This window comes from Odocoileus virginianus, chromosome 14 (genome assembly GCF_023699985.2).
Source record: "Odocoileus virginianus isolate 20LAN1187 ecotype Illinois chromosome 14, Ovbor_1.2, whole genome shotgun sequence".
Classification (NCBI taxonomy): Eukaryota; Metazoa; Chordata; class Mammalia; order Artiodactyla; family Cervidae; genus Odocoileus; species Odocoileus virginianus.
In genome coordinates, this window is record NC_069687.1 from 17,157,279 (window position 1) to 17,174,504 (window position 17,226).

The 17,226-nt window shown below is 35.1% G+C and overlaps 1 protein-coding gene across 6 annotated transcripts in view; it reads right to left on the reverse strand.

Annotated features, from left to right (window-relative positions):
* CDH18 (cadherin 18) overlaps positions 1 to 17,226 on the reverse strand; it is a 1,188,046-nt gene that overhangs the window by 262,635 nt on the left and 908,185 nt on the right. For all 6 annotated transcript variants that reach the window (XM_070476511.1, XM_070476510.1, XM_070476512.1 and 3 more), the window contains one exon: positions 11,827 to 12,121. In XM_070476511.1, coding sequence (XP_070332612.1) covers positions 11,827 to 12,121 — 295 coding nt within the window. The remainder of the gene's footprint in view (positions 1 to 11,826; positions 12,122 to 17,226) is intronic.

The window sequence follows — 17,226 nt, forward strand, 5'->3', positions numbered from 1 at the left end:
TACTCCTAAATATTTTATTCTTTTTGATGTTATTTTAAATGGAATGCTTTTCTTAATTTCTGTTTATAATGTAAAATGAATGATATTCTGAGCCATAAATTCTGTTGTAGTTTGTTACAAAGGAAAAGCTAACTGATACAGAGGAAACGTTATGAGAAGGAAGTTAAGAAGGAAAATTTTCTCCAATATATGGTTCATCACTTGTTCTATGTGATTGTTCATATTCACTCTGATCTACCATGTGGAATCATAATGTCAGCTTCACTTTACTGAAATTATCTTATCCTGAAGTTATGCCCCAGGGTAATAATTTTAAAGTGGTTACTAGAATCCTGGCAGATATCCAGGTGAAGCTCCCAAGATGTTTGGGCAGAACTAAATCAGTTCCCCAACAAGCAGCACAATAAAATAAGCACAGCTGGTGTCTCTTCTTGTTGCTTTGCAACAAAGAACACAGCTGCAAATGGAAATAGGTCTGGGGTTTAGAGATTGGAAGGGAACAAAAAAACATGAAAAGGATTAGAGATGTTTTACCACATCTACGAAGACAAGGGACCTTACAGAATATAAGGGTCATGTGGTAAAATTTAATATCCTCTCCTTATATGCCAAATTAAGTTTTAGTACTCCACTGAATTAGAGTTGATAAATTTCATATTCATAATTTTATAAAATATTTTGTTCTCCCTCCAATGAACTAAAAACAATTATTCCTATAATGTGTTACAATTTTAAAATGCTTTCAAGTAAGGTTTATTATTGTATATTTTATTAGCATACAGAAGAGAATAGGTAGAAACTTATTTATTTCCTTATAGATACATTTCTGTGAAAAGCAAAGATGTAAAAATTATTTCCAAGATTGTGATCTGGTATGGTTTTCTTTGAAACAATTTCTATGTATAATGCATATTTTAAATTTAAGGTGGTTACAATGCAACAAAATTAATGCTTTAAACTTTGTACTAAAATCTTCTGATTCCAGGCAAAATTAAGACCAGAATTGCAGAAATGTGGGTATACTTACATAAAAAAGAGACAAAATTATGTTTTTTTAAAAGAGATTTACCAATACACATAATTTTTAAAAAAGACCCTTATTAGTTTTGTGATAATAATATATTCTATTGTAATATCACTAAATATCTTAAAATAGATGCCATTCTATTTGAGAATGGCAATGCCATTTACAAATAAGATTTATCCATTCTCTCTTCATTTCCCAAAGCCACTCATGAACATGAACACTGACTCCAAAAACAAGAATAGTTTCATCTCATGTCTTTTTCCCTCTTTATTTGCTATGACAATCAGTAATATTAACTTTTAATCATTTCATATTTTTAGGACTCAGTTCTGAGCAACTAGACTTTTAATAAACTTATAGAAAATCAAATTAAAGAAGTGTTTCTATAGAGTAATGAATCAGAGATGGTAAAATCATCAAGACTGGAATGATAATAAACCATATACCACAGAAAAAAAGAACAAAAAGTATTTTAAATGTGTACTGATAAAATGCATACAAGTCTCATCATAGTCCTCTCAGGTTACATTTTCCCTCTATGGTATTATAATGTCATTCTGTCCACATAAGTTCATTTTGTTGAAGGCAACCACATTTTTAGATAAGTTTAAGAGGAATCAAAATGATAGCCAATAGCTTACTAGACACCCATCATAATCCAAAGGGTCCTTTTTTAAATCAATGCTATAAAAACAGGCAGGTTTTTGTTTTTTTTTAATGAGAACCACAGTGACTCTCATATAACCACATTGTTACTCTTTCTATAAGCACAAATACTTTAACTTTATGCAGTTGTTTTCCTCGCTATTTTCATAAAGGTATTTATTCAAATATGACAACTAACATCTAAACATGAAAACTGCTTCCCCGGAAGATAGAATTGGTTTTGGTCACAAGTATATAGCATGAGCACTTTAACACTATGGGATTTTCTTTAGCAAGTATTATTTCTTATTAAGTATTATTTCTCCCATTCATGTTTCTACTTTGAAATTGTTTTATTAATTTATCTTGCATGTTCCTTAGGAGCGTGATTCTCAGCTGTGAGCAATTTTGGCCTCCAGAGAACTTTGGGCAATATCTGAAGACATCACAGTATGGCAGCAAGAGAGATGCTGTTGGGATCTAACCAGTAGAGAGATCAGGGATGCTGTTAAGCATCCTACAATGCACAGGACAGCCCCCTACAACAAAGAATTATCCAGTCCAAAATGTTAGCAGTGGCAATGCTGAAAAACCCTGTTTTGGGAGGATATGATTCCCTGGATAATAGTTGAAATTACATGGTGTATGTAAATGCAAGAGATAAAGAAAAACCTTATATTAGAACATGCATCAAAAAGCACTTCAGTTTATTTTGCATCTTTCTTTATTAAAATATCCAGAACGTCAAGACTTTGTCTGCTGATTATTACTCACTGACAGGACATATACAACCAAATCATGCTTTTCTCACAGGCAATACAACACACAGCAGTTACTGGGAGGGCTCCACAACTATTTCTTAGCACTGTGGATATACAAGAAACAACCACCTGATAAAAACGTACACGCATGAGAGGTCCCTGGAGCTGCTTTCTCTTGCCACCTCTGTTTTCTCAGAGCGCATTTTGCAAAGCTCTACAGGGAACCCGTCAGTTGCATGATGATTCTGCTTATTGCTCCTTATCCACACAGACACACACAGACACACACACACACAGACACACAGACACACACACACACTCTAAGCTATATAACTCCGCAGGGAAGGGAGAGCAATGTTTTTCATCATGTGTCCTTTATGCAAAATGCATTTTTTTTTCTCCTCATCTAAGCCTAAGAAAAAAAAGTCCATGTCTTATGTAAGATTCAGAGGATATCTTCTTTGTCAGCAAGCAGGGCTCTCAGTCCAACTGTACTCTCCCTCTATTTTTTGCTTATCAAACACCATATTGAAAATTTGTTTACACATCTGCAACCTGCTCAGATGTAGGCACTTGTTTGGTTTTTTTTTTACTGTTTTATTACTAGTCCATATCACAGTTCTAAGCATATTAAGTGTCTTCCCCCTCTCTCCTTATTAGCAGAATTAGACAGCTTAAAGAATAAAGTTTTTTTTTTAAGGACTGGATGATCCAAAGCTCAATTAATGTGCATAAGGTAAAAATAATGATCTTATTAGGCACCTTCTATTGTGAAAATTTTGTTGTCAACTATCCTACTCTTGTAAGCTATTATTAGTATTGGAAATTGATATAGCTTTAAATGTGAATGCTATTATTTTTTTATGATCACATATCACTTTTTATCATTATTTCATAAATAATATATATATATGTACATATATCAGTTTAATAAAGAAGAATCATGACATACTTCTGTTATACCAAATAAAATTGCAGCCTTCTTTTTTAGAAGTAATCACTTTCACTGACGTGTGTGGTCTCTTGCATTCATATTCAGAAACACATATTCATTAAAGAAAAAAAAAGATGCTAGTCCACATGAATTTCTGAAAATTTTCTCACTAAAATACACTGGATCTTTGAATGTCAGCATACACAGTTTAGATTCATTCATTTTAAGCCTGCCTAGGGTACCACTGTATGAATAATTTAAGAACTTCACTGTACTTTAAGTATGTTTTCTATTTTTCACCTCTGTGAGCAATACTACAATGGGCAACTTTCAACATATGACTTTACATATCCATGTCAGTATATCTATAAAAGAGTCTTCTAAAAAAAAGTCTTCTATAATAAACATATGTTCTTTTAAAAATTTTGATAGATATTGCCAAACTACCCTCCAAAAAACTATGGAAATCAACATTTCTGCTAATAGTTCTGCACACTAATAATTTTGTGAATTATCAAATTTGCATATGGGATAGCTAAACATTGCTATCTCTTTCTTTTTTGTGGTTTTTAAATTACCAGTGAAATTTGAAATGTTTTAATATAATTAACATTTATTTTCCTATGAATCTCCTGCTAATGCAATTTCCCCACGCTCATTTGATTGTAGTGCATTTTTCTTATTATTGAAACAGTTCCTTTTTTTGTATTTAGTTGCTCATTAGTGTCTGACTCTGTGTGACCCCACAGACTGTGTAGCCCACCAAACTCTTCTGTTCATGGGGATTCTCCAAGCAAGAATACTAACGTGGGCTGTCATGTCCTCCTCCAGGGGATCTTCCCAACCCAGGGATCGAACCCAGTTCTCCCACACTGTAGGGGAATTCTTTACCCTCTGAGATACCAGGGAAGCCAAAAACAGTTTCTTATGTAATGAAAATTAGTACTTTGTCTGCCCTATGTGTTTGTATTTTAGTTTATTATCTTTCATCTTATTAGAATTAACATAATTATTTGATATCATTATTTTCAACTGTATAGTCACTTAAATTCATATCTTATTTCTTACTCAATATTGGATTCATATCTTACATTAAAAATCCTTCATCACATTTGTTTGTTTTACTTTTAAGTGGTTGCATTTTTATAAGCATATTGAATGTTTCAGTTCTATATACCTTAAAGAGAAGTTGCTCAGTCGTGTCTGACTCTTTGAGACCCTAACCCGTTGCAGCTTACCAGGCTCCTTTGCCCATGGGATTTTCCAGGCAAGAGTACTGGAGTGGGTTGCCATTTCCTTCTCCAGGAGATCTTCCTGACCCAGGGACTGAACCCAGGTCTCCCGCATTGTAGGCAGACACTTTACCATCTGAGCCACCAGGGAAGTCTTATATACCTTAATTATGTGTTTATTCACCATTTATATTGTTCTTAAGTGCTGGGGAAAACACTGTTTCACATCACCCAACACTGTAACCATGCCTGGTCTGAACTCCACTCCTTTGCTCAGTTCATACAGATACTTTCCACTCCAGAAAGTGGCCCTGGATTATTCCCTTCACCTCACTGTCCACACCATCTGGGTTATCAAGATTTTTCAGCTACCTGGAGCTTTTTCTTTCTCCACACTATTTTTTTCTCCACACTATCTCTGATGTATGTATTTTGGGGTTGTTAGGGGGATTTGTATTAAAAAAGCATTCCCTTATTGGACCCCCTAGGGATTAGATTCTGGTATAAATGAATAGCTATTTCTTAATTTCCAGGCAATATTGGATGAATTTTCCTTTGTATGGTATGTTGATGTTGTTTAGTTGCTAAGTCATGTGTGACTCTCTGTAACCCCACGGACTGTAGGCTCCTCTGTCCATGGGATTTCCCAGGCAAGAATACTGGAGTAGGTCTCCATTTTCTTCTCCAGGGGATATTCCCAATCCAGGGATGGTCACCATCACAAAATGCTCTCTTGAACAAGAGGAACATTGTAATAATATCAAATCAATCCCAATAAATTAAAAAAGGGACCCTTACTTCTCACCCAGTAAACTGTATGGATACTGGAACACAATTTTCCTTGTTATAAATATTCCACAAATAGCTTGATCTAGATTTTGTGTTTTTGTACCTGTATTGAAAATGGGAACTCAAAAGCTGAAGCTTAGACATCTTTTCCGTTTGCACTTCTTACTAACCCTGTGATCTTGGGAAAATTAATTAATTCTGTATTATTAGCTCTATCCTCTGTAAAACAAGAATAATTTGTAATGCTGACCTCAAGATGATACAAGCATGTAATTATTACAAAGGACATGCAATGTCAGACACATAGTAATTGCTCAATAAATATTCCTTGGGGTTGTTTTCAATGATCCTATCACAACTGCTGTGGCATCATGTGGCCTCAGACTTTAACAAAACTAACTGGATATTTTATAGTAATCAACTTTTGATTTTCTGCAAATCTCAAAGTAGACATTCAAAATCTCAATCTCTTTTGATCCACTGATCAAAACTTTATGGAGTCAATCAGTTTTATAGTTGATAGGAAGCAAGATTTAGTTATCTGAAATCAACTATTAGCTTCACCACAGACAGACAGAAATACTGCTGCCCCAGCAAAATCATCTAGCATCACAATTATACAGTAGAGATGGTAAAGAAGAATGATTTTATATCATTCCCAAATCAAGCAACTTAATGCAACTATGTTGTATTAACAACATCATTGTTATGTGATGCTAAAATTTTCCTTGCCATTACTTTGTATTCAATATTAGATTCAATTCTTCGGTTACTGTGTTGTGTGCAGGGCTTAGTTGCTCAGTTGTGTCTGACTCTTTGCCACCCCATGGGCAGCAGCCTGCCAGGCTCCTGGCTTCATGTTAAAACCGAGAATTTGTCTGAGTACAATTCAGACTGAATGCAGCTGCGTGCATCTGAAATCCAACTTGATAACATAAAAAGACGAGATTTACTTTCTTAAGGAAGCTCTTGGGATTCACAGACCAGGTCTGGAGCATCAGTTCTGAGATGGATCATCCTTCCGGGCCCTTTTATCTTTCTGATCCATCTCACTTAGCAACAGGCTTTCATCTTTATGGTTGCAAGTGGCTGCTGTATTTTGAGACCACATCTGCTTTAGGCAACAAGGAAAATGGCAATGGGTAAAATACCTGTGCCAGGTGTGTCTTTTTGGTAAAAAGCCTGTATATTTCCTGAAAGTTCCACCTCCACTTAACATCCTACTATTTAGAATTACATCATATGGTCATTTTCAGGTGAAAAAAAAAAATAGTAGTAAGTGAACATTTAATTCCGCATAGTGTCAACCTGAGCAAACTGTAGGGAAAGGGAGGCTGAATATTAGATAACTAACATCATTTACCTAAAGGGAAGAAGCATGATTCTATTGTTTGTGACAAATGGCATATTCTTTAAATTTTCATTTTTAATTAGAAGATAATTACTTTACAATATTGTGATGGTTTCTGCCATACATCAACATGAGTCAGCATCAGGTATTCATATGTCCCCTACCTCTTGAACCTCCCTCCTACTTCCCTCCCCATCCCACCCATCTAGGTTGTCAAAGAGTACCAGCTTTGGGTATCCAGCATCAAACAGCAAATCCTCACTGACTATTTTACATATGACTATATATATATATGTTTCAATACTATTCTCTCAAATCACCCCACCCTTCCCTTGCAGCAAATGCCATGTCTATCAAGAGTGTTAGAGAATAACACTATCTTCTAACTGTTCTTTCTGCTTCCAAGTTTATTCCTTAAAACCTCTTACATTAGAGGTTGGCAAACTTTTCCTGTAATAGGCAACACAGGAAATGTTGTAGACTCTGTGAGCCATAATGTTGGCTGCAAATATAGCTCTGCTACCACAGTGCCTAGACAATCATTTAAATGAGTGGGTACAGATTTGTTCTAGTAAAATTTTGTTTACAAAAACAGACAGTGAGAACCTACTATATAGCACAGGGGACAAAAAGAAGGTGGAATCTGTTTGGAAAACAAATATTAGGTTAATCTTAAAAATTTCACTGCAGTCTACATTAGGTACACACATGTACTATTTGATTTTACTTTTACGAGGTACCTAGAACTGTCAAATTCATAGAGTCAGAAAGTACATTGGTAGATGCCAGGGCCTGGGTGCAGGAGTCAGGCGGGCGAATGGGGAATTAGTGTCTAACGAGGACAGGGCTCCAGTTTTGCCTCTGTGCTCAGGCTTGTCTGACTCTTTGTGATCCCTGGAACTGTAGCCTTCCAGGCTCCTGTGTCCATAGGGTTTCCCAGGCAAGAAGGGGAAGCCCCCAAGAGGGGGGGCTGTCATTTCCTCCTCCAGTAGATCTTCCCTACTCAGGGATCAAACCCTCGTTTCTCATGTCTCTTGCATTGCTAGGGGTGCATTCTTTACCACTGTGCCACCTGGGAAGCCCCGCGTTCCAGTTTAGGAGGGCAATGAAGTCAAGGGATGCATGATGGTGAGTGCTGCACAATGATGTGAATAGATTTATTGCCTCTGAACTGTACAATTAAATATGGTTAAATAGCATGTTTTATATTATGTGACTTTTACTACAACAAAATAAAAGCAAACAAACAAATAAACAAAAACCCAGCAGGCTGGATTTGTGTCCACTGTCATGGTTTGCTGGTCCCTCTTGTACCATATTACTAGGTATTTTGTGGTTGTCTTTGTGTATTTGTTTATTTCTAAAATCAGAGGCAGTGCAAATATCACTTATTCTTAAGCCCACAATGTAAAGTGAATTCTTTACTATGCTAACATCCATATCACTTTCTATATTTTCATATTACAATGTGCAGTAGATGCTATTATGATGTTTTATGTGTTTATTTTTCCACGATGAGTTCAGAAACACACACATACACACACAATATGATTTCCAATATTCAGCCTATGGTTTGCCATACTGTTTCAACAGAAATCATGCCTAGACCCAAGGTACAAGACAGGCTGAAAGCCTACTCTGCTTTGCCCTTTTTCTCTGGTACTTTCTGGCATTAAATTTTCTCCTTCAACCAGGCTTGTTTCTATAAAAGAACTAACAAATATAGTTGATCTTGGAACAGTTTGGGGATTCCAGACACCAACTTCCCTCCTGCAGTCAAAATCCATATGCAACGTATTGCAGTTGGCCCTCGTAGAGAAGGTTCCTATAAGGGGACTTGCACAGTTCACACCCGTGTTGCTCAAGGGTCAGCTACACTAGTATCGCCCATTCCTACCCTTCTCTCCAAGTCTTAGATGAGGGCTGAAATATTTTGGCTTGCTCCTAAGTCCTTCGGCCTTTGCTGCAATGATTTCTTTAGGTTTCATGATTCCTAAAAGCCCAGCATCATTCAATACGCTCACATGTACTCACTTAGCTTTAACTATGTTCACACACAGGTATATATTTTAGGTTGCACTTATAATAACTTTTTTCTCCCCTTATTATTTTCTTTGGCTTTTTGATCTCTGTTTTGATTGACTTTAACTATTTTCTATGTCAACTATTTTCCCAAGCATTTCTCTAGATAAAGTGGGAGGATGATATGGACTACCCTGGTGGTTCAATGGTTAAAACTTCACACTTCCAGTGCAGGAGATGTGGGTTTGATCCCTGGTCAGGGAACTAAGATCGCCCATGCTGTGTGGTGCGGCCAAAAACATTCTTAAAAAGGTAGAAGGAAGATATACTTTCTGGATTCCTTTCTACATATTTCTTTCATGCTAACAGATATATCATGTTTTTGATTGAGTGAAGGATTTGGTGTTCAGTCTTTTCTCTAAAAGTTGACAATGGTATTAAATTATTAACCACATTCCAGTATTTCAAGTGACAAATATGATGTGAAAATATCTTTTCCTAGTAAGTAACTTTTAAAAATCTGAAGTCTATATAATTTTCTCTTCATTCATAGGCTTTAGGAAAACTTTGCCAGCATCCACCTAAGTTTGATTCTTTCCCAATTAACCCTTCCTGCAATTCAGAAAGTCTACTCAACTTGTAAATTCTGTATATTCTTCACCTAAAGGTTAGGAAAAAAAAAAAAAGTTACTGTTCCTCTCCTTCATCTGCTGTTTCTTGCATTCTGGGAACATATGTTATTCCCACACTATGTCTAGTTAATATATCCTCTAAGTCTCATCTCTTTCTCACAATTTCCATATATTTGTAATTTTGTTCTCTGATTTTTAGCTCCTTCTTCCAGTCTTGGAAGTTCTTAAGTTCCAGGAAAACAATTTGGGTTTTATCAGTGTCCCTATGTGCCTCAATGTGCTATTGATTTTCGGTTGTTTACTTATTGTAGAAAACATGGCTTTGAGTTATAGGAATCTCTCAGCAGTGTCCTTAAAACGCTAGTGCTCGGATTACCTAGTGTTCAATACTCTTTTTGGTAATGACTGTTGTGCCTGATTTCCTCTTTGGTGCTCTGCCCCCAGAGTGACAGTCAGTTTCCAGCGCTCCCTGGGGTTCTTACGTGGCCCCTGGCGGTACCTTCCCGCAGCATTCTCACAAGTGATGGAGTCACAGAGCTCTTTGCTTCTCTAAGGAGATGATCGGCAAATGTGCTGTCAGTCTCTTGACAAGGCTCCAGAAGAAAGTCTGTTCTGGACTTTTTACACAAACTTTCTCCTGCCAGAAATAATGGTGGTGACTCTCAGCTTTTTGTGTGGGTGTGAGTGGGTGGGGGCGTATTCCTTGCGGCTTGTGGGATCTTCAAGGTTCACCAACCAGCGACAGAACTTAAGCTCTTGGTAATGAAAGTGTGGAGTTCTAATGACTGGGCCGCCAGGGAATTCTCTTCAACTTTCTTAAGAGACCAATGAGCCTGAGTGTCTTCGGGGCCTTTCCACTGGCTCTCTGAGACTAGACCCTGCATTCTATTCTGGTCTCTGGGGAATCCATTTGGCGATTGCTTTCTCCCCCGAGATTCTGTTTAAGAAGAAAAACTGACTCTCTCTTTCTAACCTGATTCCCCCACAGCTTAAGGAGCTATCTGTTTATCTCAGGAGAATTAAAGTAGACTGGATTTGGGAAAACAAAAGAAACTGCAGCCTCCCATTAAAAAACCTTATATATATGAGACAAAGGATGTTAACAAAACAAATTGTAGTAATCATTTCACAATAGATGTAAGTTAAGCCATCATGTTGTTCATCTTCAACTCATAAATGCTGCATATCAATTATATCTCAATAAAACTGTAAATATTTTCCAAATTTATATATATATATATATCTCCATTTGCACAGAGTGGTTTGATTAGTGACTATAATAACCTAATTCAATACCCATATATATAAACTTTAGTATATAAAATATTTGCTCAAAATATATCTTCTAAATCCAAACTTAGGGCCTCACAGAGGTAATGAAAATATTTTCGTCATAGTTGAACTTTATTTTAATTATATTTAGGAAAGTCATCTTAGATTAAAATAAAATAAAATAGCTAGGCTTCAGAAATAACCAGAAGATTGGAAATCTCAGTCATGACTTATGAAATACAGCGTAAGCTCTGTATTCAGGAGAGACTGGGGTCAATTTCTTCATGGCACTTCAGGAAAGCACTTGGGAAATTACTTATATACTGTATACCAGTTTGTAGAGCTTTAATGTGGCATTTTGGAGAAAGCAGTGGCACCCCACTCCAGTACTCTTGTCTGGGAAATCCCATGGATGGAGGAGCCTGGTAGGCTGTGGGTCATGGGGTCCGAAGAGTTGGACACGACTGAGCGACTTCACTTTCACTTTTCACTTTCATGCATTGGAGAAGGAAATGGCAACCCACTCCAGTGTTCCTGCCTGGAGAATCCCAGGGACGGGGGAGCCTGGTGGGCTGATTTCTATGGGGTCACACAGAGTTGGACATGACTAAAGTGACTTAGCAGCAAGCAGCAGCAGCAATGTGGCATTTAAAATATTTCACAGGGTTATCATATATTTTAAAATAAAGGATGCAAATGCTTAGGGGTATCTGCAGATTTTACTGCTTAATGTAACTATTGCTTGTGCTATCAGTACTATTATAATTTGATCATAACTTGAAAGTTTAAAAGACATAGCAATAGATTTCCAACTTTATACTCTATGTATTGATACAAACTGTCACTGATTGTGTTGGTATGATAAAAAATAATACACCAATTAAGCAAGAATTGCAAATATTTTCTCATGTATGAATGGTTTTTCCTTGAGATCAAGATGTTACTTACACTAACAACTTCAAATATTTGTTTTAATAAATACTAGAACAGTTAGCAGAAATGTTCTTGAAAACTTTAGGACATAGGAAATTATTAAAATATTTGGAATTTCTTCAAATTTCTTCACATCCCCCAAAATATCTAAATATTAGTCTTCAAACTATTATTTTTAGATCTTCAAAAATATATTAACTTCCAAAATATAAAAATGATTTAGCTTACCCATATCTGACATTTCAGGCACAGTTACAATATATGGTCCATCTGTGAACTTTGGAGCATTGTCATTGATGTCTTGCACTTTGATGATAAACTCGGATTCAGGCTCAAGGGGCTTGTTCGTTCGTCTGTCAATAGCCTGAGCATGAAGTACATAGTGGGTCTTCTGCTCCCTGTCTAGGCTTTTTGTTGAGTGGATGTCACCCGTGGTATCATCAATGATAAAAATAGTCCCAGCACCTTCTCCAGTAAGGATGTACTTGACAGACCCATCACCTTTGTCAGAATTGGAGTGCAGCTGTAGACAAAGATGGAAAATTTTAATATAATATTATATCCAACCTCACATGGTATTCTCTGAAAATTGCCATCTATAATTTAATACTTATTTTGGTTATGACATTTTTCTTCCCTCCAATGTACCAGGTATTGCTAAAATCATGTTTACCTGCAGCTTTTCTCTACTTGGTATAAACAGGGATATTTTATTATGTTCTAAAAGATTTAATTATTGAAGAAATATTAGTAAGCAATACTTATTAAAAGAATAACCCTTGCTGTCATTCTACTAAATCAATGTTTTTCTACCTATATAGAATAGAATTGTAAAAGAAACTACCAGTAAATCACAGTTGTCTTCCATATTTCCACAGGGAATTAAAAAAAAAAAAGAATTAACTGCTTGGCCATTATATTTCAATATTAAAATTAAAAAATACTACAGTAAAAGTTGAGATTCAAATTATTTATTAAAATTTCCACAAAATGGACACTTATTTATCACAGAAACATTAATTTTATACTTTGGAAAAACAAATATCTTCCAGATTGTTAAACTAGAAAACAAACAAACAAACTTGTGATGGAAAGTTTTCTTTCTTGAAAAATTAATGAAACTTTACACTCAAAATTTAAATGGCAGTGATAGATTTAATCAGTAAGTAGGCCCTGATTTTTAATTGAGATACACTAAGAAATCTCATTTATAAAACTAAAATGATTGAACTGTCTTTGAATAGACATTAGAGGGGTAATATTTCAGCAGACATCTTCAATAAGAAAGATAAATAATGTACATTAAGGCAATTAAAAATCTTCTTATCATTTAAATATTAGTAAATGCTTTTAAACTGCATATAATTCACACAATGTCTAGCTGTAACATAACATCAAAGTTCAGTTAATATTTCTATGAATAGCATTGCTATATTTCTAGCTAAGAACATCCACAGTATTTTCTTAAATCTCAAACACATACTTGAAAAATTGTTTCTCCCAAGAGTTCTGAACAGTTATCCTTCACATGAAACCTTTTTGGTCACACAACCTCAACTACTCACCTTTTGCACATTTCTGACACTCTGAAACACTGAAAATATACAACCTTGTTCACATAGCATTTTGGTCTCTAGCCAAAGTAAAAATTTTCAAGGTTTATGTTAAAGTCTCTGAACTCTTAGAAGACATTTTTAAAGATAAAATAGAGAAAAAAGATAATAAAAGGAAAGGACTACTTCAATGGGAAAATGAAGGGATCTGAAACATAAATAACAGTACATCAGGAAAAATTGTACTTATTTCTTGAAAATACATAAGTCATAAGGATAAAATTTTAATAGGCATCACTCAGCTAGATTCAACAAATTAAATCATTTCCAAACTGATTTTTTGGAGTTTTTCTAAAAAGGAGTAAAACTACACTAGCAGAATATGAAAAACACAGCTTTCAAAGATTCACACTTCATTAGTAAATTAACTACTAAAAGAAGCAGTAGAATGAGTTGTGTGGAGACAGTTGTATGTATGCATGAAAATGAATTTATTCATTTATTTATGTCTCTTTACATCATTTTAGCACCTACAAGAAGAGATTTCTCATTTATGCATCAGATGTCTACAAAATATCGATTGACCAGTCTGTTTCATATCCTCCAATTTTGCATCTATCCATGACCAAAACAGCAAAATAAAGGACCAAATTCACTGAACAAATGCTTCTAAAACTTTTCTGGAACATGCATGTTATTAAAATAACAAAAGGCAAAGTCATTTTAATAGTTATTGCTATATTGTGTATGAATTATAAATCTATATATAATAAATGTGACTAATTAAAAACACTGACAGAAAGGGTTAAACCTTCTAACAACTAACTATTGAAAGATATGACAATGGTGAAAATTGACTCTTGAGGATATTACCACATACTATTATATTTTTAGAGTGGTTAATTTGAAATTATTTAGTTTTGGATGAAAGGTTCACACTACAGTTAACTATATGTATTTTTTGGAAAGGCATATGGACATAGACCAGCAACAGAAGTATGTAAAAGAAGTAGTAAAGTTGTCAATCTAAAGCATCTGTTAAAAATTTATATGCTCTATGCTTTATATGGATTATGATAAATAATTCAATTAAAGATAAATGCCAGCAAATTTATGGCTTTAGATTTTAACACTTGAATCTGACTCCACATTTATAAAGTTTTGAGAATTAATATAGCACTTAGAATAAATGTTTCAGAAGTTATGTCTAACTAGATAGTGAATGTGCAGTGTGTGCTAAGTTGTTGTAGTCCTGACTTATTCCTTGGGATCCTATGGACTGTAATTCACCAGGCTCCTCTGTCCATGGGATTCTCCAGGCAAGAAAACTGGAGTGGGATGCCATACCCTTCTCTAGGGGATGTTAATGACCCAGGGATAAAACTTGCATCTCTTAGTCTCCTGCACTGGCAGGTGGGTTCTTGACCACTAGTGCCACCTAGGTAGCCCCCACAATGTGCAGTATCAGTGAATTATAACTTCAGTTCAGTTCAGTCACTCAGTCACGTCTGACTCTTTGTAACCCCATGGATTGCCGCACGCCAGGCTTCCCTGTCCATCACCAACTCCCGGAACTTCCTCAAACTCATGTCCGTTGAGTTGGTGATGCCATCCAACCATCTCATCCTCTGTCGTCCCCTTCTCCACTCGCCTTCAAACTTTCCCAGCATCAGGGTCTTTTCCAAGGAGTCAGTTCTTGGCATCAGGTGGCCAAAGTATTGGAGTTTCAGCTTCAGCATCAGTCTTTCCAAAGAATATTCAGGATTGATTTCCTTACTTTGAAGTATTGATATTGTACAACACAGTCAAAGGTACAATGAAATACTATAATAATGCATTTAGATTACATAAGTTGTTGATAATATTTAGCTTGAGTGTTTTAGTTTTTTTTAATTATTTTTTTTGAGTATAGTTGATTTACAATGCCATGTTAGTTTCAGTTCCATACCCAAGGGAATCAGTTATGTGTATATATATATATACACGTATATGTATATGTACACATATAGCCCCCTTTTTTTACATTCTATTCACATCTAGGCCATTACAGATTATTGAGTAGAGTTCCCTGTGCTATACAGTAGGTTCTTCCTAGTTATCTATTTTATATATAGTAGTGTATGTCGATTCCACTCTCCTAATTTATCCCTCCCCTGTTTATTCCCTGGAAAACGTAAATTTGCTTTCTATATCTGTAACTCTATTTCTGCTTTGTAAATAGATCTAGCTTGAGTGTTTTACTAATGGAGATGACCATTTATTCAATGTATTTTTAAGATTTCTCATCTGGCCTTAAAATGATACTTTCCATGTAACACTAATGGAAACCCATCACAGTAGCAGTAGGTCAATCAATAAATACTTTACAAGACTATGATGAGAATTATTTGTGAAACAACAAAGTGATCCACCCTCAAGATTGCCTTTTCTCTATTCAACCTGTTCTTAAAAATTTGTTTTTGTTGACAACATACACTCCAACAGATATTAGAGGAAACACTAACAAGTAGGTTTTAAGATTCTGGAAGAACACAGGTTTTATATTAGGTTCTATAAGGCAAAAAGTGATGAATGAGTGAATGAATGAATATTTTGAATAAAATGGATGAAGGGTAATGAGTGTAAAGAGGTAGAAATCTTAAGACATGGAGAGAAAGCTCTTAGATACAGATGATCAGGTTACCCAGATAATCAGAATAGAAATGTGTTATCTTTTAGGGTGGGCAGCAGTGAGACATCAAATGAAAGGAGCAGGGAAAAGAGTCATAAAATAGGAATGCTCTGGATGCTTCACTTGTGGCTCAGATGGTAAAGAATCTGCCTGCAGTGCAGGAGGCCTGAGTTTGATCCCTGGGTTGGGAAGATCCCCTGGGGAAGGCAATTGGAACCCACTCTAGCATTCTTAGCTGGAAAATTCCATGGACAGGGGACCCTGGCAGGCTACAGTCCATGGGATAATAAAGAATTTTATATGACTGAACAACTACAACTTTTTTTGAAATATTGCATTGTAAGTTTAGCTAGCTACTGCATTGAGAGATTTCCATCTTTTTTCCATTATGATATTTTTTAAAAATTGGAAAATAAAGTTAATTTTAGTCACACATAGTTCAGTAATCATACAAAGAGAATAGTAGAAGAGTCTTACATTACCCATAGTGATAGGAATATACTTATAGAATCATGAGATTTTGCAAAGTGAGTGATATCTTTATGCTAAAAGAGAGCTATTATACTGTCCTAAAGCAAGAATAAAATATCCTTGTGTATCTGATCACATAGTTACATAGAGTTAATCAGTTGTTCTTTAAAGAACAGAAAAAGGAGGAGAAGGAAGAAAGAAAAGAAAACACAATTATCCAAGTGAAGCAAAATGAACTCTTCTCTTGTATTCCTTTAATAAATTGTCTCTTCCTTGGTGTTAAGGAGTAACCTTAAGTACTTAAAAAGCTAACATGACTCACATGAATTTCTCTTAGAAAACTATTTATTCACCCTGGACCACATTTGATTGGGACCTAAAAATTTATAACTTTCTTTCTAATGCAGAATTCCTCACTGAGGTAATATTTTATCCTTTGGGGAAAAATAACTTTAAAAGGTTAAGAAGATAGTGTCAGAGCAATTAATTTTGAAAGTGGCTTCTAGTTAGGACTTCAAGCTATGTTATAAAGATAGTCCACTGACTTAAAATGTGATATTTTGGACTATATAATTTATGCATTTTTATGAATAGGAAGTTTGTATTTATAATGTTTTGGTAGAAATCAGAAAGAGTCAGACATATTATACAGTGATTTTATTATAATCATTTTTCCAACACATAAAATACAGGTGATATAATGTTAGAGCTGTGTGAGGATCATAGCAAATATATGTCATTAAAACTTACTAAGAATCTCTCATTTCAGGAGATGTTATATTGTAAACCATAAGCAGATAAAACAAAAATCAATTGAACCCTTAATAAGTAATTGATGCAAAGAAAAAACATATCAAATATGTTTTTACCATACGCATTAATTACTATTGGTAATTAACACATCAATCTCTTCATGCAACACCACCACCAAAA